Source organism: Ixodes scapularis, unplaced genomic scaffold (genome assembly GCF_016920785.2).
Source record: "Ixodes scapularis isolate PalLabHiFi unplaced genomic scaffold, ASM1692078v2 PGA_scaffold5__190_contigs__length_132052651, whole genome shotgun sequence".
NCBI classification, from domain to species: Eukaryota; Metazoa; Arthropoda; class Arachnida; order Ixodida; family Ixodidae; genus Ixodes; species Ixodes scapularis.
The window spans coordinates 98,001,910-98,025,394 of record NW_024609880.1 but is presented as its reverse complement, the minus strand read 5'-3'; the positions used below and the strand labels follow the sequence as shown (position 1 = coordinate 98,025,394).

The following is a 23,485-nucleotide window of genomic DNA, read 5'->3' as shown; positions in this document are numbered from 1 at the left end:
GCCCACAAGATTGTGGCTTCACCTTATGTCGGCCCATAGAACTTTGCTTGTTTTTTTTGAGTGGGTCTAGTCTGTCCTTTTTTTTTTATTTTCAGAAATAAAATCCACTACCGAGCCGAACTTCTGCGGGCAATTACACTGTCGTAGCTTGCAAATCCGATTTTTTAAAGATTTATCTAGGTCTCGTCTGACATCTGGACCACGTACGCTGTATAAATTTCGGTAATGTACGAAGCCCAAGAAAATGATTTCTTTTTTTATGTGCTACTGGCAACTGATGAAAGCAGGCGAGACATAGACATGAAACCGATATAAGACATGAGATGTTTTGACGAGGGGAGAGAATGGCAGATTTTATATTTTCTCAAGAGCCGCGAGCTGGTATATGTGCAATTTTAAAATGACAGTTGAACCACCAAAATATAGCATTCCGTAGTTTTCTTATACAGGCGTGCTATAAAATTATTTGAGACATACGCTACTTCTCTGGAAAATTGTTTGACGGAACATTAGGACGTTTTCGCGTCTAGAATGCTCTGTTTTGGGGTCGCGCATGCAGTTGCGCCGCTATTTACCGGGCTTGTGAGAGCACTAAATGGTAGCTTCGCGGTGATTATTTGCGTTCATGTTCATTATATTATTTAGAGTTATTCTGTCACTCACCTGCTAACAGTCGTTGCACGCCGTTTCCGTCCCCGCCCGAGAAAGCGCCGAAATTCCGTTTTAGCAGACGAAGCGTTCGGCGGTCGGGCCGCACCAGCGCCTCCTGGCTACACTTACCTTGGTTTAGCACAGAAGTCGTTTGGTGGCGCCACTTACCCGTACACGGCACGTGTACCGCCCTGAAAGCGGAGTTGACAGGCATAGTACACTTATCTAGGAGGCTCTGGTCGGAGTAAACCTTTTCAATCATGAATTCACCCGGCTTTTGGAACATTTTTGCAGTTACAACTAGCGCCACCTGCCACAACGGCTTTTGTCAAGAGTTTTTCCACAAAGGGCCGAAGCTAGTATCGTAGGCCTTGTTTGTTTGTTATCGCAGCGGTCGTGCATTTCGCATTATTACCGCCGAAGATACTTCAAAGCGTGTGATGCACAGAGTGGTATTTGCAGTATGGTCTGTTGTTGCGTGCCTCTCTGTAAGTCCGAATACAAGAACAAGAAGGATGGGGGACTCTCCTTCCACGAGTTTCCAGTGACCCATGTCCGAGACCAATGGATCAGGGCCATTTCGCGTAAAGGTACCCCCCATTTTCTTCCAAAAAGTAATCTGATTCTGGTCCTGACGCAGAGCCCAAAGTATACTTTTACAACATGCTTCGGTTTGACGGCACTAGCTGTGTGGCAAAAAAGGCCAGGGTAAAAATTAAGTCTTAGAGCACGATCGGCTTCTATTCAGTGCAAGAGGCAATCTTTAGCTCTTGAGAGCGTTCAAGTGCCGTCCGAAAATGTTAAGCAAAAGTCACGCTTATTCTGACATGTGTACCATCAGCAGAATTTGGTTTTAATATAAAACCCGAGTAGAAAAAAATGTTGCAGGAGCGAGCAGGATGTTTTTTTATGTAAGTTTGTGCCTGCGCTGTGCAGGCGTGCGATTTCTTCAAGTTTGACGAAGTTGCACTCTCTCGAAGTTGCGGTCGTGATTTGAGGTGAATTTGAGTTCTTCTCGAGTGACGGAAACGTTCTCATATAGCGGCAATACTGCCCCCCCCCCCCCCCCCCCCTCAAAAAAAAAAAAAAAAAAAAAAAAAAAGTTATTTAATTATTTTGAAGGCAATTGTATTGAACTTAAATATTTGTGAGACCGGTTACTATTGGTTGTGAAGAAAGTTTTATAGAATCTGAGTATAATCGTAATTGGAAAGTTTGTTACGAAAAAAGGGACTAAAGTTGGCATACTAATTTCGTCCACAAAGTGCCAAAAGCAAGATATTCTTTACTAAAGGACGGCATTTGTCATATTGAACGGGTTAAAACAGCGCAAAGAAAGGCGAAGGACCAGTAAAACAAGACACACAGACACAGCGCTGTGTTTCCTTTTACTGGTCCTTCGTCTTTTTTTTGCGCTGTTTTAACCCATTCAATATGACCATCAACCAACTCGCCCAACTTTATACCTTGTTGACGGCATTTGCTTTGTAGGGGCATTGTAGGACGGCACTCGAATGCGGGCGCAAAGTGCCTGTAGGGCGGCACTCTGACACTGCGAAAATTTCTCTAGACACTGCGAAAATTTAAAGTGTCATCCTGATCACAACTTTCTGGCTGGCTTTTGCAAATAATATACATTTCAAAATGAAAAAAAAAAAAAAATAGGCAAACAATATTGTCGAGTTGGGGTTGAAGCCAAAAAACGCAAGGAAGCATTACATCGCTTAAGACCTGTGGAAACCTGATTCCCTACCAGCTTGCTATTCGACAAATTGGGGTTAGTGTTCTACAATCCTCACAATAGACCACTTGCTAAATACCCCAAGCGCCCCGGCCCGCATTCGAGGAATTATGGGAGCGGTGTTCCTTCAGCTGCCTATTGATCGGTAATTTTGACCAGTTCTATGGTTACAATGTTTTGAGTGTAATTCAAAGTCACCCTAAACAAGCATGTAAGAGCTGTTGGACTTGCCATATCACTTTTAAAATTTCTGGTCAATGTCAGCGTTTTTGATACTGTACATGCGATCCACCTTTCAACCTGACTGAGCTGCAGAAACCTCTTACAGTATTATCATATTTGTGATTGTTGTTTTATCAGGAATTGCTTAAGAAGCTGAGATTTCACAACAACCAACACCAGGATTTAGCTCGGAGTCAGCGGGACAATTTATAGCATTTTTAGCGTTTCTAACTTAATATAAAAAATTATCAACGTCTTTGAAGCTGTACGAGAATGATGATAATGTAAGAGATTTCTGAAGCTCAGCCAGGTAGAAGGGTGGACAGCATACACAGCGTTGAAAATGCTCACATTGACGAGAAAGTTTAAGTGATCTTGGGCTCTATCCGACGCTTGTTCAGGGTGACTCCGAATTACACTCAAAACTGTGTAACCATGGAGTTGGTTACACGATTACCGATCGCCTGGGAGCTGAAGGAACACCGTTCCCATGATTCCTCGAGTGGTGCCACATAACCAAGATTTCGTTTGCACGTCAAGAGATCCCCGGGTGATCAAAGCTAATCGTCAGCCTTCCGCTGCGGCGTTCGAGATGCCCTTCATTGGCTTGGCTTGTAAAACCCCCAAATTTGACCTTTCAAAATGAGAAGAGATAATGTGCCCATCTGTGTCTCTTTCTTTTTTCTTTTTTTTCTGCTAGAGGGGGCATATGCTCCACCTGTTGTAGGGCCCTAGTGCAGTGTGATCACACATCCTGTGCACCAACAAAAAAAAAAATCAAGAAAGGTAGGGGGCTGGGTTTTTATTAGGGCTTTCGGTAAAGGTTGGAAAACACTGTTTTTCAGATCCAATTTCTCAGACTATAAAAATAAAGCTTTATAACTATTTTTTTTTTTTTGTCAAAGCAGGTGTGGGCAAGCAGGCAGCTGAGCTACAGCCTCTCTCTCCTTATTTCTGTCTTAAGCGTCACGTGGCACGTGGCGGTAGTGAGGTAGAGCGCACACGGCTTTGCGTGTGGACTTTTGGGGCTTTCGCAAAAGGTCCATTTTGTAAATCTGTGTCACGTGCCTCCCTCCCCGCTTGCGCAGGTCCGGACAACGCGTTGTGGCAGCCCAACGGCAGATCAAAGGTGTGCAGTCTCCACTTTAAGGATGATGACTACAAGGAGTGCAACAAATTCCGGCGCCTGCTGAAGCCCACAGCCGTGCCCACCATCTTCCCAGGCTACCCGTGGTACGAGGAGAGCCTGAAGAAGGCCCAGCAGCGCGCTGCAGGGAAGCGCTCCGCCGGCTCGACGGACTCCGAGATGGAGCAGGACATGAAGCCGTGCGTATAGATCCAATTTGTTTCTTTTCAAAATCGATCGCAGCGGACGTTACGTAGGATTTTGTGTTTTCGGATTTTATTTTTCGTCATATTTAGAGAGTGTTTTTCAGAGTTTATTTTTTGCTAAAAATTCGGAAATTATCGGGCTTTATTTTTGTATGATTCCCGATTCTGCTAAATTCTGAGTATAATTTCGCAGTGTTTCCTGTTAAAAATAAATAAATAAGTAGTATCCGGGTATGCTAGATAAAAAGAATAGAACACACTTGTATAAATCAATATTTTTTTAGTTGGACTTGGCATTGGTGCCATTGCCATTGGCAAAACTAATTTGTCCCATGACAAAAGTTGCACTCAAGTGTTGCTTCGGTAAACGTCAATACTACCTTAAAGGGACACTGACAGGGTATTTATGCTCGCCGAGGTTTTTAGTTGTACGTGACATATGAGAGCTCAACTACCCAGAACAGAATTTACGGCTCGAAATTCGGTTTCTTTCCGCCCGAAAACCGCCGATCAAGAACTGGCCGGTTCGAGTCTCGCTCACTCTCTTTTCCGCGGTCACGGGCCGTTTTCTAAGGTATCGATGCGACCACCAAATTTAATCAAAGTCGTGGGTCACTGAAGGCACACACTCAATATTAAAAATAGAAAAAAATATGAAACCGATTTTTTGTGGCTTCTAAAAAGCTGCAAATACGTTGATTGAAAAAAAAGTTCCACAGACAACCGGAAGCAATCTGTGCGTGCGTCGTTTCGCGTATCGTGGGACTCGCAGGGACGGCGATGGCAGCGGACGACGGGCGTGGGACCTCTATTTCAGAACTGTCGTTCGCGGTATCGGCGAATTTTGTCTGCCTTTAAAAGAGAAATTTGGGACTGATCAAAAGAACTGGTATTCATCCCGTACGACACGCCCGATCACCAAGCCGATTTGCACGAAGACGTCGCCGAGCCGTCGCTCCCTTCTCGTGGCTGAAGACATCGCTCGCGCAAACGTCAAGCACGACGTGTCTACTTCGAGTTGAGTATGCACGCGTACGATTTCTTTACTACGTGAGAATGTCGCCAATGCGCGGTGCATCCCGACTTCGACCCGGGAGTGCTTTTGCTAGAGGAAAATCGGCAGCAAACTTTCCAACTTACAGTTTATCGGCTGAATTATTACTAAGGGAAGAGATTCCCCAATTTCGGTATGCCCCAGTAGCTCAGTGGGAAAGACGGTCGCTTCACACGCGGTAGGACCGGGTTCGATCCCCCGTGAAACCTTTTTTTTTTTCTTTTTTTAAAATATTTTTTGATGTCTACATTTCTTTTTCTTTTTAAGCAATTATCACTGAAGAAACAAAAAATAAGAAACAAATGTTGTGGACGACACGTCGCTGAATTAAATGGTACGGGATTTCCTTTTTGACACCTGCGAACTCAATGTAATCACTTTCCACAAAATGCAAGGAGCATATAAATCAGGTAGCGTCCGCTTTCCGAGGTGCCCATAAATGGTCTACAGGAATTGCAGCCCGCCATTGGTCCCGATCCCTTTGATCTTTCGGAAACTGTCGCACAATGCCACTTCTGTTTCGGACGCAGGGCATGTGAGCCAGCTCTTCACGCAACATCTTGGGTGTATTCTTTTCGGAGCCGATCAAAATTCACCACGGGCACTCACTACTCATCTCCAACTCCTCAATGTACAAAACAACTCATCTTGGAGTACAGAACAACGAGCGGAACATACATAACTGCAAAAGAATCGCTCGGTGAACAGTTCCGGTACGCCGGATGTCGTCTGCTACGGGAAGGAGGAAAAAAAAAAAAAAAACACGGTCGGGTGTAGCCACGTGACTTCCGCCAGTCACTCTCTCCTCTCCACTTCTCCGACCTCCGTCGGGTTTCGGTTTCGAGCAGTTGCGTCTTTTGGCTTTATTAAAAAAATACGCTACTCTGTTGCAAAATATTAATTGGGTAGTCCTCCGACACCATAATGAAGCGCCTGGCAAAAAATTAAAAAAAAATTTTGGGGGGTGTCAGTGTCCCTTTAAAATCAATGAACTCCTGGATGTAGTCGCTGGGAAGCTCGTATCCCATCCTATTCCATCAACCTATTCTGCGGCCGTGCTAGGTGGAGTGGTAAAGGATGTAATTGAGGAGTTCCCCATTTTATGCAATCTCTATGGTCCATAGCTTTCACTGTTACAAGAACACAACCTTTCCTTCCTCTAAAGCACAATTAGCATGGCCCAAACTGGAAACCAAAACAGTGGCTTTTGCCTTGGCCCTAAAGTACAATGACCTGTTGTCCTAAATGAACCATGACGAGATATGCGGTAAGACCCCTTTTGACTATGGTCTGAGATTTGAAAAATAACCGTCTTTTCTAATTATTTTCTTCGGGGAGGGGGGGCGGGGTGGTGAGGGGGCATTGGCACACAGAAATTCTGAGTTTATTGGATGAATCCGGATTGACCAAAAATTTTACCAGTGGGTGTTTTTTGGATTTCTTCGAAAACATAAAACTCTAGTTATGAGCTATTGGGGCCAAAGGGTTTCACATGACTTTGCACACTGCGTGTGATTGGAAGGTCGCATGGCAGTCTACCAGCTTCAGATCGGCTCTGAGGGCTTGTAGCATCCGCTGCTGTTTGTAATAAAAGCCGACAAGCAGCAAGAAAGGAGGAAACTGCCCCTTGATTACTCTTTTCTGCAGGGAGTTGCTCAGAGACCCACTTCTGTGGAGATAAGAGGATAGAAGAGTGCGTGAGGGAATTGAAAGAAGGAACTGGGGACGGTTTTCTGCCCGGTAGAAGACGGTTCTGTAGGTCGGCCTTGAAAGGCCGACGACCAGACTCGAGATTCTGCAAGGCAGAAGATTCTTCTCACCATGAGGTGAGAAGCGAGGGGAAAGTGGAAAGCGCAAACTGGTGGTCGGCCTTTAAAGGGGCACTGACACCCCAAAGGTCTTATTTATTTTTATTGTCTAAAACGATGCAAGTTGCAGTCATAGACACGCAAAAAAAACCGCATTGCGAAAAAAAATTTTCCTGCGCGTGCGCGCGCCTTTTTATTTTTGGCGTTTGATTCTCCCGCCTCTTTCCTCCTCGCTTCTTTTGATTCGTGACGTCAAGAATCATGAAATTTAGAAGCTTTGTAGGCGACATCTTTATAACATTTAATAACGGCCATCCTAAAACATGTTTTTTAACGCAATTGCGAACGCACCACGGCCCTTCTTTTTGAAATACCAAAAATCGGGAGTTCGTTGTGGTGCTGTCTCCTGGATTTGTATCCTCCAACGGAAAACAGGCGACACCGCTCAAAACCGGTCCACTGCAACGCCGGCGCTCGCTCCTTTCCTCCTCGCTTTGGGTCACCATGGCAACAGCAGGGAGTCGTGAAAGGAAGTGGACTCGCAGGACTCCGCAATATTTGACGTCAAGGCACCGGCGCCGATCGCGCGGGAACTTCGAATTCGGCATTCAGAAATTGTTTTTTTACTTCACAAATACTGAATTCTCAAATTTCAAATTTTGAGGGTAATGTCCCGGCATCGTTTTCAATCGTTTCGGATAATAAAAAAAAATATGATTTTGATGTGTCAGTGCCCCTTTAAGGTGAAATGGAATACAGCTTTTATGTGGACTGCGTAGTGCTTTCTCTTAGCTATGCTGCTGCTCGAGTGCTTATCAGAGTTGCAGTACTTATTCTGTGCGGTGCCAACATGCGTTGTGTAAAAAAGTTCTTTACGTCACAATCTTAAAAGGTACAGAACGGAAGAAGAAGGGAACTAGGCAAAGTCATTGTTTCTATTGGCCTTTATCTTTTTGCACAAAAAGATGAATGCAGCATTATGAAAGAGCGGCACGAAAAACCATCGCATGCCCGCCAAATTTAGCGAACTTTTGCCCCACTAACTTTGGAGTTACTCCCGAGCTCAGAAAAGCTTTTGAATAAACACCCAGCACAATTCAAGACACGCTGCACATTCTCTTTTTTTTTTTCCAGATTTATTTTATGATTAGGACTCATTTTTTTGCTGTGGAAATAACAATACACCGACCTTGACTGTTGTTATGGCGTGAACTTAATCTACTTGCCCTGTGCGCCCTAAAAAACCCAAAATTATGATCTTAGATTTTTTAGGACACTTAATAGAGGACGAATTCAAAATGCACATTCATGCAACAGTTTCAGTGCTTTGCTTAAATAATTTGGGAGTTAGTGTCTCAACCTTTGTGAAGCAAAGAACAAAAAACTGCTTTTGCCTGCATGCCCTAGTTTTTATTTTAAAAATGGGCAAAGACTGAGGTTTTTGGCACCTCTCAACTCCTTCACCATCTTCCGAGTCACGTGCGCTGTGACGTCAATGGGGTTTGCGGGGCGTTCCGGTGAGGCTCTCTCTCTAGAGCCATCAGTGTGCAGCGAGAACTCATTCGCTCGCGACCGCGTGACCATGTGCTGGCGGGCGCAGCGCGAACAATATGGTGAAAGGAGAAAAGTCTCATCTGGGTTCGGCCATACCGGTACGGCTCTGTCCCCCTCCCCCCTTCGGCTTTTGGCGGCTGTTCGCAGTTGCAGACAGAGCTGACGTTTTTGTGGACCTATTATAGATGGCGCCACCAAAACTCCGTATAATAAAAGTTTTGTCGATGGTAGCAGGTTTTTGACGCATTTATATTTATGTTGGAACGACAAGATTTATAGAAAAGTTACCTTTTATCGAGCAGGTGTTTGCACAACTTGCTATCCTTCTACAAGATTCCCCATTGACGTCACGCCGCGTTTTTCTCATGGCCGCCGCTCACGGCTGCAGGTTGGGGAATATTCTAATTTTTGCCTCGCGATTACGCGGCGGAATCGCAACATTTTGAATGACAAAGGTGTGTTTTCTGTCCTATGTGACAAGGTGAACAATGTCAAAAGTAGAAGATGCCAATTCTTTCGACATTAAAATCGTTGCACAGCTCCTTTAATCCAGAAGGGTGGTTGGAGGCTACCCTTCTGGATTAAAGGAACTTCATTATACCACCATCCAAGAGGCACTTTTTATAGAAAAAAATATTTGACATTGCTGTGCCCCGTCCTCATTCCTTATGCCTAGTCTCACTTGAGCAACAAGCATCCACAACCAACCCTGAGTGATCGAAAAGCTTCTAAAGGTACAGTGCTCACCAAACTTATCTGCAACATGCCAACAGTGTCTTATCTCATAGGGTCTCCTGGTGGCAGCCAAAGAATTGCTTAGTGATGTGCTGTATGAAAAGCTTTGAGCTTGGGGAGGCTGCACTGTGGACACTGCAGCAAGTTTGCCGGCCGGCTAATCGATACTCATCGCCACTTTTTTGTGCGAAGATGCGTAGTTGACTGTTGAATCAGTCACTGATTGGATGATTCAATAAGTAAGCAATTTATGTTTCTGCTGAATGAAGCAGAAAGCATGGCTCGCCTTGCAGTCAAAACTGCTGTGTTGTGTTCTTCCTGGTCCAGCAGCGATTTCGGCCTTGAGAGAGCGACCTCCTCTGTTCTATTGATAGCTTTGTACATCATGGCACAGTTCTTTGGCTGCGGCCAGGATGGCGCTTTCGTAAGATGAGACGCTTTTAGCGTGTTCCGGATAAGTTTGGTGACCACTGTGCCTTTGGCTGCATATGCTTAAAGGGGCAATGCAACAATTTAAACTTCGATTGCAGTTTTTAATTTTTACTTTGTTTATCTGACCAAAAGGGATCAAGAAATTGCCTCATTCTTTTGAAACATTGTGATTCTGTGACGGAATAGCAAAGCAAAGAACAGGAATGTTATGTGATTTGCAGCCGCGGGGTGCCGACTATGGGAACGAGGCGTGACGCACACCTGCAGACAGTGTGAACAAATTGGCAAGACGCGCCATTATGTGCTCAATCTAATGCTATATTTTATAAATATTGTTGTTTCAACATCTGTAAATGTGTCAAAAACCTCATGTCATTGACGAAGTACCGGGCGTCCGCGAGAAAACCGAACCCTGTTTCTCGCATCGCAAAAATAAACTAGACATCGCAGAGAGTTCAAACTCCGTCGGAACAAAGCCCCAGCCGTTCGAGCTAGATGCCAAAGTTTCAGTACCAACCGTTATCTTATTCAAAAGTTATAAGTGATTTTCTGAAATTTTCAATGAAATAATGGCCCATTTTTCCATTGAAAATTTTAGGAAATAACTTATAACTTTTGAATAAGATAATGGTTGGTACTGAAACTTTGGCATTTTGCTCAAATGGCTGGGGCTATGTTCTGACGGAGTTGGAGCTCTCCGCAATGTCTAGTTTATTTTTGCAGAATGAAAAACAGGTTTAGGTCTTTTAGCAGATGCTTGGTACTACTATATTCAGTTTTAACGGCGCCATCTGCCCGAGGTGAAAAACACAATTCCTCCCTTGAGCCTGACCCCATCGCTATTACGTCAGTCGAGCTTCCTTAATAAAAGGTAAGCTCTCCCCCCCTCTCCCCACTCCCCACCCTCCACATTGCTCAGACCAACCTTTAAGGTCGCCATGTAAATTGCAAGCAGAGGCTAGGGGCGCTGAAAGAGAACCCAGCCGGATTCTCCTGTCCCCAGGGGTATGTCACTGCGTACGTGTAAGAATTGAGAGTGGTTTGGAAGCACCGAGAAACATCAATTGTTTGACATTCTTTTTAGAAAGAACTAGCGTGCGAAGGCAAAATTGGTTTTCAGTTTCTTAATTTAGACATGACAGGGAACAACTGCCACAATTATTTGACCTCAGTCCAAACATTGCTGCACGGACCCTTTAAGGTTGGTCGTCGGTTGTTGCTGTTTGTTGCTCAAGTGGGCCTAGGGACTTTATGTTCATCCGTAAAGTCTGACACAGTGTTGTTTAGAGCCTGCAGGTGAGCAACATGCAATCTCGAGGCAGCGACGTGTACTGGAATTTTGAGGCTGAACTTGAGCGTTACTGTTGGGCTTGCAGAGATCTCAGCGAAGGATATCCCAAGCCCGTGAAGACATACAACAAGGGGCCGGGCAGGCACAAGGTGCTGCTCTTGGACGTGCCTAGGAAGCCCGTGGCCACAATTGCGTCAACGCGAGTGGTCACTGCTCCCAGTTCACAGGCCAGGTAACGGCAGAACCTAGAAAATATAGTCTTTTTTTTTATTTTGAATGTCTGCAGTTTAAAAACAAAAAAAAACTCACAAAACTGGATATTGAAAAATTTATATTTAGGTCTACAAAATATCTGCAGAGTCTCTAGGTCCAATAACGTTGACACACTGACATCACGTTACACCTCAAATTAACGCCTAACCTCGCAAGAGCCAATGATAAACATTGTGACCTCACGTTACATCATGAGTCGTGTGACGTACGTACTGTGCCACAGACAAACATGAGGTCCGAGTTGGCTTCTGCTAGGACGCAATTTTGCATTAACACTGATTGATTGCAGAAAAAATAAGAAAAATTTTAATCGGTCAGTATTGATGCAGAATTGCATCCTAACGTAAGTTAACTCGTATTTCTTATTCGTCCATGGTTGGCAGGTACGTCATGTGACTCGTGGTGTAACGTGAGGTCGCGGTGTTAACAACGTTAATGGATCTGGTGACGTCGGGTGTCAGGTCGTGGTGTAACGTGAGGTCACTTTGTCAACAATGTTATTGCATCTACAGGGTGTTCCCGTGCAATGTCCGAGCTTAAAATGAAGTGCATAAATCAGCCAATAAAGTGAGCACAATGAAACTCTTCACAAGGGTGTCTTTAGGCGCAACGTTTATCGTATTCAGATTTGTGAGCATAGGTTTCCAGAAACCAAAACGAGAAAGAAAAACGCTATATCTATGCACGGGGAAAAAAAAAACTTAAACAAACCGTCTGCTTGATGCTGCCACTCACAGATTGCGCCACCATGCCTGAAGAGGTTAGCCACATGAAACGTAGGAAGCGTTGCGTGAGTGGTTTGGTCAAAAAAATGCTGTGGCGCTGAATTAAAAAGAAGAAAAAAAACCAAAAAACTTCACCGCAGCTCAACATGTTTGCTGTTAAGTGCAATGCACTTGTGGAATCGCTGTTCATAATTTTTGAGCACGGCTTAATGCTTACGGTTTGCAGTAGTGCCAAAGACTGCTGCAATGCGGGGTTTCAGCTCTTCGTTGGATGCTATCCGCCTCGTGTACACTGTCTGTCACCTTGATATGGCCCCAAACAATAAAATCACAAAGGGACAGGTTCGGTGAACGTGGGGACCATGGCATCTTGAAAGACCCGCGGCCCATCCAATGACCTGGAAAGGTCGCATTTAGCCACTGTCACACTGACGTGGCAAAGTGCGCGGGCACCTGGTTCTGCTAAAATGTGCACACTTCATTTTGCATATGGTGTGCTTCCAGCTCCGGGAGTACTTGCTCCTATAACATTCGGAGGTAGGCATCAGTGCTCACAGTCTCCAAGAAAAAGGAGGGGTCACCGACCCCTTCTTTTTCTGGGTGCTGGGTGTTCTGTCAACCAGTGAGGGTTGTTTCTGGTCCACTAACGAGAGTTTTGGCGGCTCACATGATCGTCGAGATGAAAAACGGTTCATCTTGGCAAAATGCCAATCGACGAATTTTATCTTTGATGCTCATTTTTTGAAGAACTTGGAGCTTTAGAGGTACAGGCCCTGACGCCGCAGAACTTTCGAGACAAACATTTTCGAAATGTGAAATAACTTTGCTGCTCTCTTGAGTGAGATGAGGGCCTGTTTCAAATGCGCCAATGACTAGCCAATTTTGCACTAAAGACATTTCTGAGATTGTCTGTTCTTGATGATAACCTATTCTTCGGGATCTTAGCATCCCAGCAATCGAAAAATTATGCTTGTGCGACGTCTATTTCCCTACTAAAAATGTTATCAAAGTTTGTCCCACGCCCCTTTCTGGGTGGAAAAATCGGCGCACAGAATTCAGCAGAAGCGCTGGCGGCGGGACTACTGGCGTGTGTCAGCCAATCGCAAGCGGTGGTGCCTGCCGCCAGCGCCTCCGCTGGATTTTGTGCTCCAGTTTTTTCCGCTCAGAAGGGGGCGTGGCACAAACTTTGATCACATTTTTAGTAGGGAAATAAACGTCGCACAAGCATAAATTTTGGATTTCTGGAGTGCTTGGAGCCCGTAAGGTAAGTTATCACCAAGAACAGACAATCTCAAAAACGTCTTTAGTGCACTTTTAATGGTTTTGTTGCATGGTGGGCGCTTATGAAAGGTGGTTCAAAACTTCCTTCAAACGACTGAAAATTTCTGCGACTCACAATACCAGTTCCCTACCAGTGTACGCTGCTCAAAACTAAGCTTTGGTATTTAAAAAAAAAAAAAAAAAAACTATAAAGGGAGCTTTAATTTTAGAAAACACGAAAACTGTAGTTTTCGTGTTTTCGCGAGCACCAGGATCGAGCCGTAGTGACAAAGCAGGCGGTAACTAGGATGTTTTCTGCGACGACATCTACTTTTCATGTTGCTGAACAAATTTTTTTTTTTTTTTTTTTGTTTCGTCCATAATGTCACTTTTTGATTTTGCAATATGTAAGGTTTAGAACATGGAATTACTGTTTGAGATGGAAACTTGAAAGTTTTCTTGTATTGAACACCTGAAAGCAGACCCCAGCTGCGCCGATGGTGGCACCATCTGTGATTGTTTGTAAGTTTTTTTTCCCCATGCATAAAGGTATAGCATTTTTTTCTTTCTCATTTAGGTTGCTCACGAAATTTGAGTATGATAAATGCAGCACCTAAAGACACCCTTGGCAAGGGTTTCATTGTGCTCACTTTATTGGCCGATTTATGCGGTTCATTTTATGCTCGGACATTGGTCGGGAACACCCTGTAGAAACATCGGGTGTCAAGTCTCGGTATAATGTGAGCTTGTGATGTCAACAATGTCATTGGATCTAGTAATGTGCGTAAGTCATGGTGTAACGTGATGTCATGGTGTTAACAACATTATTGTACCTACCGTAGTTACGTTGGGTGTCAAGTCATGTAACGTGAGGTCACGGTGTCAACAACTATTTTGGATTTGTATTGTTGGGTGTCAAGTCGTGGTGCGACGTAATGTCATGTGACACTGCAACATGATGTGACGATACACAATTAATTGGAGTGTGCCAGTAGAAATACCATGATAAAAATCAACCAGTTTTTATAAATTACAGTTCTGCCTATGACGATTTGATCAGTAAATCGAAATACAGCTGCAGTTCTTTTCCAAGAGGTTTCATTTGCTTCCTCTGGATAGTTAGCTTGTTCCCAGTTATTTTTGGTGCTTCAGTGCTGAATAAAGGTAAAGGGGTAGAGGGACTTTGAATGCATTTTTCTTCATTTCGTTGCTTTGCTATAAATTTTATTCTGGTCAATCTGTCGTCTCATAACAAAACAAGAAAAGGCGCTTTGTAAAAATTAATAAGAGTGTTTTTACTTTATAATTGATAACTCAGAGAAAAATGTTTTTACTTTATTGATATGACTAATAAAAAAGGAAAATCTTAAAACTTCGTCGAAGACACGGAAGGCCTAAACGTTTCCTGTACATTAATAATATGGACATAAATTGCCTATTACGAAACCTTCTTTCACAGTTGTACTCTCCAGATGTTCTGCTCTGTTTCTATACTCCGTTTCACCTTACGTCGGGCCGCAGTGAATGCTACGAGCCACTGGAGCCAATCCAAGGCTCTGCGAGCTTCCCGTGACCTTGGAGAGGAAGTGCCACGACTTGCAGAAAGCGCGTCGTGGCACATTCCGGGATGGCTTGTAGCATCCATTGCAGTTGGACGTAAAGGAAAACGGAGTTTAGCCAAGGAAGAATGCTGGACATTGTGTTATTTTCCTATAGACCAACACGCGGCCCTGACGTCACGCAGCTGCGGTGGCGCTGTCGACGGCACGGCGCATGCGCAGACGTTTCACTTCACGTGAATTCAGTTTCTGCGCACGCGCAGTGCTCACACCTGGTGTGGGCAAACGCGGGCTTGTTTGTAAACAGCGTGTCGGTCTATTGATGGATTGGCTAAGCGAGTGAGTGTACCCCTGATGGAAACCATCCCCTCCGCAGGAGAGCAGAAGAAGCCATGAAGTCCTCCGCGGCCGGCTCCAGTTCGGCTTCCAGCTCGTGGGGACCACACACTTTTTTTGTGCTTGGCGGCGAGGGAGGCTCGGCCGACGCTGCTGACATGGTGACCAGGTACGCCGTCTCCTCCATCCTCGGAAAAGGCGGTGGTAGATACGATTAGATGTTTTTATCAAGATCTTGGCGCTCGCGATAAGGGTTGTGCTGCTATGGTGACCGACCGACAAGGTAAGAACAACAGGGAGGAGCTTTATTTGTCCCGCTTCCTGCCCGAGGTTGCTACCTTCGGCAACGCTTCAACATCTTGTGCACCTGGAGCGCGCACGTGCAGCCAAGGCACGGAATGCGTGTTGGAGGGCGGGCGTCCGAAAGGCACACCGCGTTGTTCTCGCTCTGTCGGCGACCGTAGCGGCGGACGGTGTAGTTGCGATTTGCAATTCGTCTTTGCACGCTCATTTTTCGAAACACTTTGACAAAACTTTACGTTCATCTTTGCGTGCGAAGAGCAGAAATACCCGCATCTTCGATATAGAGGTGGATTTATTTCTTTTGGCCGTTTAGAGAGTGTAGATTGAGTTACCACCGTAAAAGGGTGGCCTCGATAACCTTGCGGCGCGTCTGTGGTGGGGGTGCGCGATCGGCGCACTGTCCATTTTGGTCTTCTCCTTTGCCACCACGAACGCGCTAGGACCTCTTTAGTACGCCCCTTCGGCGCGCCTTTAACGATAGCTTTTCGACCGAGAGCCATTTTATGCATCATGTGCTTGGTTTTGCTGGAAACAAAATGCTAATCTGTCGCCGTGGGAGTGGTTAGTTAGCCACTCTCACGAAATGCATACATTTACGCTATGGTTGAGTTAAAATATTCATGCTCAGTCAAAATACCAAAATATCATGCATGGTTCAGTCAAAATACCAGTTGTCGCGCCTCCAGCATGGGCTACCTACCTTCAATAACGCACCTCGTTAGCCTCGAGCGTGCACGCACAACCAAAGTAACAAGCGAACGCATTCGAAAGAGTCGTTCTCACTCAGTTGGGGACTCTAGGGGCAGTAGAACTCGCCCTGTGTGAACACAAAGTCCTCGCGGCATTGGCAGGTCTCAAATAGTTTGAGCTTCTGGGTGCACCGCAACTGGGGGTTTTCTTGTTTGGTGGTGGGAAGGGAGGCTAGTTCCATCCATCTTCGTACAGTAGGCTCGCGATAATTCAAACTTGGATATTCCATACTTCTGGTTAATACAAACAGATTTAAAAATTTTGGTTTTCCCGCTGTGTTTTTTGATGTATACATAAGCTGCTTGATTCAAACGGCATTTTCGTGTAATTCATAGTTTTGGTTCTCGCGGCCCCGTTGAGTGCACTTCTTTCCGAGCACCGGTGCACTGCAGAGAGGCAGCACCCGTGGAGCTTGCCTCCGCGGGTGTTGCTTTTCCACAGTGCACCGGCGCTTGGTAAGAAGCACACTCAACAAGGCTCAAGCAGGGCACCATGAGCTATGAAAACGGGCACCACGCAGAAATTTCCATAACAACTTGCACGGACGCTGCGACGTGGCGGCATGGCATGGGTCAACAGAACAGTGTCCGCGCTAGATGCTAGGAAAACTGCTGCGCGGTGCCCGTTTCCATCGCTCGTGTGTCCCCGCTTAATAGTTCACAAACGACAACTTCTTGGCCTGATGAACAAACTTAATTTTGTTTTGAGTTGTCATGTCCGGTCTAAACAGTCCACGATAAGCAACATTTTTGAGAGATAATCTTGTCATACATTTCAGAAATGTTTCTTGTGTGGCGTGCCTGCTTATGATCACTATGCCTATGTAGAGGAAATCATCAAATATCTGCTTTCTATAAGTAGTCATTCATATGGCAAATCATAATTTTATCTTGCATCACACCTCGTTCAAGCGCCCACTATTAACATTTCCCAAACTTGTGAATTCTACAAATCATACGCCCGATTTGACCAGACAAGCGGCCTATGTCTAGATTAACCCAGTTTTCAGTGACAGTGGGGCGCGCACTCCCCCGTTATTTTAAGGGAAGTGGATCGCACTGTAGATGAATTTCTGATAATTGAAACAAAATTCGTGGCTTCCTGGAGTTTGAAGTAATGAGAGTCTGCTGTAGATGCAAGGCAGAGTGGTGCAGCTGACGACGGGAGTTCAAACCACCGCTTTGCCGAATTTTGTCTTTTGGCTATATTTTAACCGTAGTTCCCATTTGATCCGTACGGTTTTTGCATCCGCATACCTTGACCGTCATGAATATTATGACATTTTTCAACGAAGCAGACAAAAGATAGAGTCGTCACGCTTCAGAACGACCCTATCTTCGTCACGAAGGGAATGTTAGTGCCAATGAATAAGCTACGCATAGCGTATCGGCCCTGTGTTTCCGGATTATCTTGTGGGCGCCGCCATATTGGTGCTCTCCGTTAATGGGCGCAGTTGCTGATTGTTACAATTTGAAGATGTAACTTTTTCAGCATTAGAAGCTGAGGTGATATCGCGTCGCTCTGTTGCGGACTGTTTTAACATTTCTGGAGGACCGATAAACATTTCCCGCAATTTCAGATAAAGCTCCAGATAACTGGCAACAATCATTAGGGTTTGTTACAAGTGCCTTTCTTGCGGGAACGCACGGGATATGCGCCACGAGCTGCAAGAACAACATGGCATCTTGATAGTTCAGTTCAGCGCTGCTTCTCCATTTGCCTCTAAACTGCACAAGCCTCGTGCATTGGAGTGTTTTTTGCTACTTACAAGACAAGCACAAGCATATTAAAAACCACAAAAAAAAGGAAATTTCAGCATTTTATTTGGGACACGAGTGTCAAAAAAAAAATCAATTTTACGCAAAAAAAAAAAAGCAATTTTAGGGCAGTATTGACGTTACAAGATTTATTTTAAATTCTGCGTGCAAGTCCGTGACGTCACAGAATGGTCACACACTTTTTCCACTTTAATGAGCTGGTCATACACTGTCTTCACCTCAACGTGATGGCCAAGCCGATCCACATCCACATCCATGTGCCCGAAATGCTGAGAGAGAAAACAAGTGGAAAGGGGGTGACTACCAACTAAATCACGTCCCGCGCCGACAATATTGCTCTAAAAAAATTTTTTTTTTCGTGTAAAATTAATTTTTTGAACGCGTGTTCCAACCAGACTGTTTAAAAAGACTTTTTTCTCCCTAACCTCAAACTAAAATACAAGCCTAAAATATCTGATGTGAGTCAGATCAAAATGTCTAGGTGGATTTGATTGAGGATTACAGTAAGCATATGCGATTACAATTTTTGCTTTAAAGCCATTCACAAATGCCCAGCTTTGGTCCTGTAGAGCGACTTCTTGTTGCTACAGACCTTACGGTAGCATCTGGCAATCGGTCGAGACCCAACCGGTCTGACCTAGAGCCACTGTTATGCTTAGAGTGCCGTCACTCCTACCTTGGGGGCATTGCCATTTTTGTTCTTGGTGCAGAGAGAGAGAAATTCGCCATGGTTTCCTTTTAACAGTGCAACCTCCCGAGCTTTGGACATGGTAAAAAGAAGCTTATGTGAAATAGTTTTTTTTTTTTCTGTTGTAAACTATTTCAACATTTGTGGAGAACGAAAAAGTGTTCCCTGTTATTTCCAGGTAAAGCCTGGGATACTGTAAAACCCCCAACGTTTGCGAGCCCCCAATTTTCACGAATTTTGCAACTTGGAAAGTTTGATGACTTCAGGGGGTGCGAATATTTCTGTTGTCTGGGGAGGCGAATTCCAGCCTTTAGAATTTGGGAAATTTAATGGTCGCGAATCCCTGCTGCCCACTTCTCAAAAATTACCGCATCTCCACGTGGTGAATGATGTTGATTGGGGCGAAGCTTGGGTGGTGGTGATGATACTGATTTTGGTCATAGGTAGTGCTGATGGTGCAGTTTTCATTCATGTCAGTAGAAGAATGTGTGGTTTTCTTCTTTTTCTTTCTGTAAAAAGACAGATAAGATGGCAACTCAGAACCCCCTATTTTTTTTTTTTTTGGCTCTCGGTGCTGAACTTACGAGCAGGAGCTCATGAGCTCACGAGCAGGGGCACGCCGGGCGGTGGACGGACATACGGACATGGCTAGCCCCTAAAACTCGGGGTCACGAAAATAAAGGGTTTTACAGTACCTGGCAACCACAATCTGAAGCGGGCAAGTTGGCTAGAGCATCGTCGCCTTGAAGCGTAGCTTATTTGGTGGTTCTAGCGTAATCGGAGGAAGGCACAACTGTGCCATGTGGCCGCCTGCAAAGTCGTGCCCCTAGCCTGAAGCCGGCACATTGCCATTCTTTTTGCAGGTACGAGCTGACCACGATAGCGGCACCCTTGGAATCGGAAGAAGCAATCCTGGAAACAGTGGCCTGCGAAACGGTGGTAACATCGGACGACGCTTCTACACCGATAGACGAGCCGCACATGCTCATCCTCCCCGACACGGCCCCATTCCTGTACAAGCCCGCTGCACTCTCCAAAAGCGTCGGGCAGCAGACGGCCATGACGAGCCTGGCGCTGGCGGGCATCTTCTCGGAGATCATCAGCCTGAGGACAAAGTGCTCCGACAGCAAGGACCAGCTGGGAGCACTCTCGAAGGAAAACTGCGACCTGAAGAGAAAGTGCGAGGAGCTTCAGCGGAGCCTGGAGGCGCTCGCCGAAGAGAACAACAAGCTTAAGAAGAGGCTCTGCACCGAAGCTGCTGGGCAGGAAGAGGGTCAGGCAGCGTGATTCTAAAGTCTTTCTTTTTTTTTCTTCTCCAAATAAAATGTTTTTATCTGGCACCTGTCGTTTTTAGGAATGTCTTGAGGGGACGTAAACGGATTTTTGGTTTAGGTTTGCTTGTGGGTACGGTGCCCAAAGTGCATCTCTGGCCCATGTGTCGTCCCATTCCACCCAGGATAGCCAGAGTGTCGTGCTGCAGGATGTTGCGGTTGCGACGGTTGGTGCTAGGAGTTTCGGCAAAAAGTATGGGTAGACGTGGGCGTCGCTGCCTTTGCGGTGTCCCAGCTTCTGGCTGCCGAAACTTCCGTGGACTGGCAAGCTAGAGCACAACCTGCAGCGGAATGGGAGTCTGCCACATCCAGCACTGTTGCTGCAACACCGCGACACTTCTACGACGTCGGGCAGAAATCGAGGAACCGCTTTTTAGAATTCGACAAACACACCAGCGGGAAACTCGTTCCAGGCACCATTCGCAACTTTCACGACCTATGGGCCCATCAAAATGGCTGTCGTCTGGATGGTCGTCGTAGAAGAGCAGTACGATGCGTAAGTAATCATAGCTTTGCTATATACGAGCAGTATTAGAGCCTTACTTTATTTTTTCATGTCAGGAAAGTGTAGGCAAGCACATTTACCGTGAAGCCAATCGTCCAGGAGCTAGGGAGCGCGATTCTCACACTGCGGTACCACCATTGCTGAAAGTTCCGAATATTTTTGGGTTATGCATTCTCTTTAGTGGTTTCTGTGCAGGATTACTGGATGCCCAAGTAAAGTGATCTTCTCTTGCTTCACTTTTGTACGGAGTTTCAGAAGTTGGCAAGTGCCATCTCGTCGGGATTGCTAACGCATGCAGATAGAGGAAAATGTTGTGCATGGCATTGGTCCATGTGGACTGATAAGGGGGGCAAGATTTGGCTTGTGCTTTCTCGGGTTCGTCTTTTACCACGGATTCTGTGTTTTGTGGTGTTGAGCAAAAAATTTTCAATTATCGGGGCTCGTGTTGATAAAAACAGGACACGATTGGGGGTTTCCCCAACCTCCGAGGAACATGCGCATGACTTGAATGCTTGATAAACGTTTTGGTTCTGATCAGAGGGAAATGGAATGAGGAGTACATGTTCGTCCGCTTCTTTTGCAGGGGTTGCGGCGACGTGAGAACGACGCAGAGTTCTGATTGGCTCCGATTGAAGGATAGCGGGTAGACCTCAAAGCAGGCTGCCTTGAGGTCTACCCACTTTATTAGTTATCGTCATATTTTTCATTACATGCCACAATAAACAACTTTTATAGTGACCCTTAACCCTTTGTTGCATAGTGGCCACTACAGTGGACAAAGTTTTTTGATTTTTATATAAAGTGCTAGGCTGCATAACGCCCATTGGTACGGTGTCCACTTCAGTGGACATATGTGTTTTCGATTGCCACTCGTAGATGGTGCCACCATTTCACTGGTGTTAACATAGTCAGCATCCAAGATGGCAGTTTTCACAAATTCCAGGGAAGGCACATGCATCCTCGCAAAAGCGTTGTAAACTGTTTCAAAAACTTATTTCTCCTCTCTTAAACATATTCATGCCTTTGAGGCAGTCTTGAGGTTTAATCTGTGTAAAGATGAGTGTTCAATTAGTCTTCATTGTTCAGCATGTTATGTATTTGTGGCTTGTCCACTCTGGTGGACACCATGGAGAGCAGCATTACGGGGCCATGTGCTACGCACAGATTGTTTTTTTGGTCAGCAGCACTGTAAATATACTGAAATGGTCGAATTTTCTGTTGTAATGAATCGGGCACCATAATTCTACATATTCCAAGAAAAAATCTACATTTTGTTATTTTTGTTAAGTTTTAGGGGCAAACGATCTACCAAATCGCCACTATCTGATTCAGAAATCAATGTCCTACTTAAAGACGGTCTGCCGTCAGGAAGCGATGATGATCTTTTAGAGAGCGAGGATGATGACATTGATTATGCCATAAAGGACGATCAAAGCACGTGCGAGGATAGCTCGGAAGATGCCAGCCAAAGTGATGACAGTGATGACGAGTATCCCGACATGGATAAAAGACGTCGAGTTCAGAAATAAAAGCCAGTTATGGTCATGGGACGAAAGGTATCTTGTGCCCCCAGTGCATGCTGTCCACTGTAGTGGACGTTCTGTAATTAATAAACTACATTCCTGAAAGCTAAGAATAAAATCCTGGGTCTCGACTCTCAACTCAATACCAATGGTTCCAAAAACGCAAAATTTTGATTTGCATGGATGTTTTTGAAGTATGCAACAAATGGTTAATTTCTCGAGTTGTGCCCACAAACTATCGAGTTTGGCTCCTCTAACAGTGTGGAATATCAGCTTTTCTGAATACCTCCACTTCTTTATGTGCAAGCTAGGTGAAGGGTATATCAAAACACCATTTGCCGAGTCCTTAGAAATTGTCTTGGTGTTAAGAGCATGTTAGAACTCAATTTTTTTTTCTCCCTTTTCCAAATACAAATTTTGAGTGAGTTGGGGGTGTTTAGAAAAAAAGATGTGTTTGCTCCTGCATTACACTGCAGACTTAATGCCAATTTACAATAAAGGAACAAGGTAAGTGTACCAACTAAAAATGATAAATTTAAAAATAAATATGAAGAAAAATGCAGCTAGCGAGACCTCAGCCATAGAATGGACATGGACAGCAGTTATCAAATTAAAATAGCCCACTCCTTGCATTTGTTGTTCTCCGGTCGTCTCAAGCCTTGTCTGTACATGGTTGTTCCGATACAGATGACGTGCAAGAGAATTGCCCACCTGTTGGAGTGTCCAGGTCGCCGTCACCACTGCCCCTCCTCTCCTTATTCCCTTTCACTAGTATTTGGCCATTAAACGTTTTCAATCTCGCTAACTTGACGAATCGAAGCCGCCCCCTTGCAAACGTGCCAGTCACCCTAAGCGTCTTGGAACTTTGGGGGATTTCCTGGGTCAGATTGTGAGCAGTGCCCTCGAGTTCCTTTGTCTGGCAGGCTTGAATCGACGGCGTTGTGCAGATAGGATTCCAAGTGTCTCCGAGGAATTCCTTGCACAACACTGCTCTCGGGAAGCGTTCTATGGTCGATGCCAGACAGCCTCGAAATGTAGACGAATGCTCTGTAGTCTCGGCGAGAAATTGCGATATTCATATACATCTTTAATTCTCCACAGGCTATGGAAAGAAATGAAAGTGGGCGGCACAAAGGAGTTGAAAACGTCTGGATACTCGGTCTTTAGACTGAGTATTCTTCAAATCACTGCCTTTTCCACAGGATGAGGGAGTTAGGAAAGTGGTGGGTCATGTATTGTGCACAGGTTTGTGCACGAGGGGGAGGGGGGGGGGGTATGAAGGCTGGTATATTTTGGAGTGGCAGGACAAAATCTAGGGGAGGTGCCTGCCATTCCTCTCCTCCCTTTGGCGCTGTCCCTGCTCTCGTCCGTTTGCTGTATGTGCCCTCCCCGGGGCCCCCAGTCGACGCCTTGGCCACCAAATTATTAAATAACGCCCAGATTTCCTCACGGGAGCTGCCATTTTGGTGCTGCAATGGTCATTACGACTTGACAATGCAACTTCTTGGGGCCAGATACACCGTCAAGGAGCTCAGGAGGCGTTTCCCGCGCTTTCGAATAAAGCAAAGCGAGTCGCAAAGCAAATTTGGTTGCGCAGCACGGTGTATGTGCGACGCTCGTATTTGGGACTGCGA

General features: G+C 45.3%; 1 protein-coding gene across 1 annotated transcript; it reads left to right on the top strand.

The window, feature by feature from the left end:
• The first annotated feature begins 850 nt into the window (after positions 1-850).
• Positions 851-19,832, top strand: LOC115327744. Its single transcript, XM_029988775.4, has 5 exons — positions 851-1,241; positions 3,703-3,940; positions 10,906-11,052; positions 15,014-15,142; positions 19,356-19,832. Exons 1-5 carry the CDS (start codon positions 1,115-1,117, stop codon positions 19,777-19,779), a joined length of 1,065 nt encoding a protein of 354 aa, XP_029844635.2. The 5' UTR covers positions 851-1,114; the 3' UTR covers positions 19,780-19,832.
• The last annotated feature ends 3,653 nt before the right edge of the window (positions 19,833-23,485 follow it).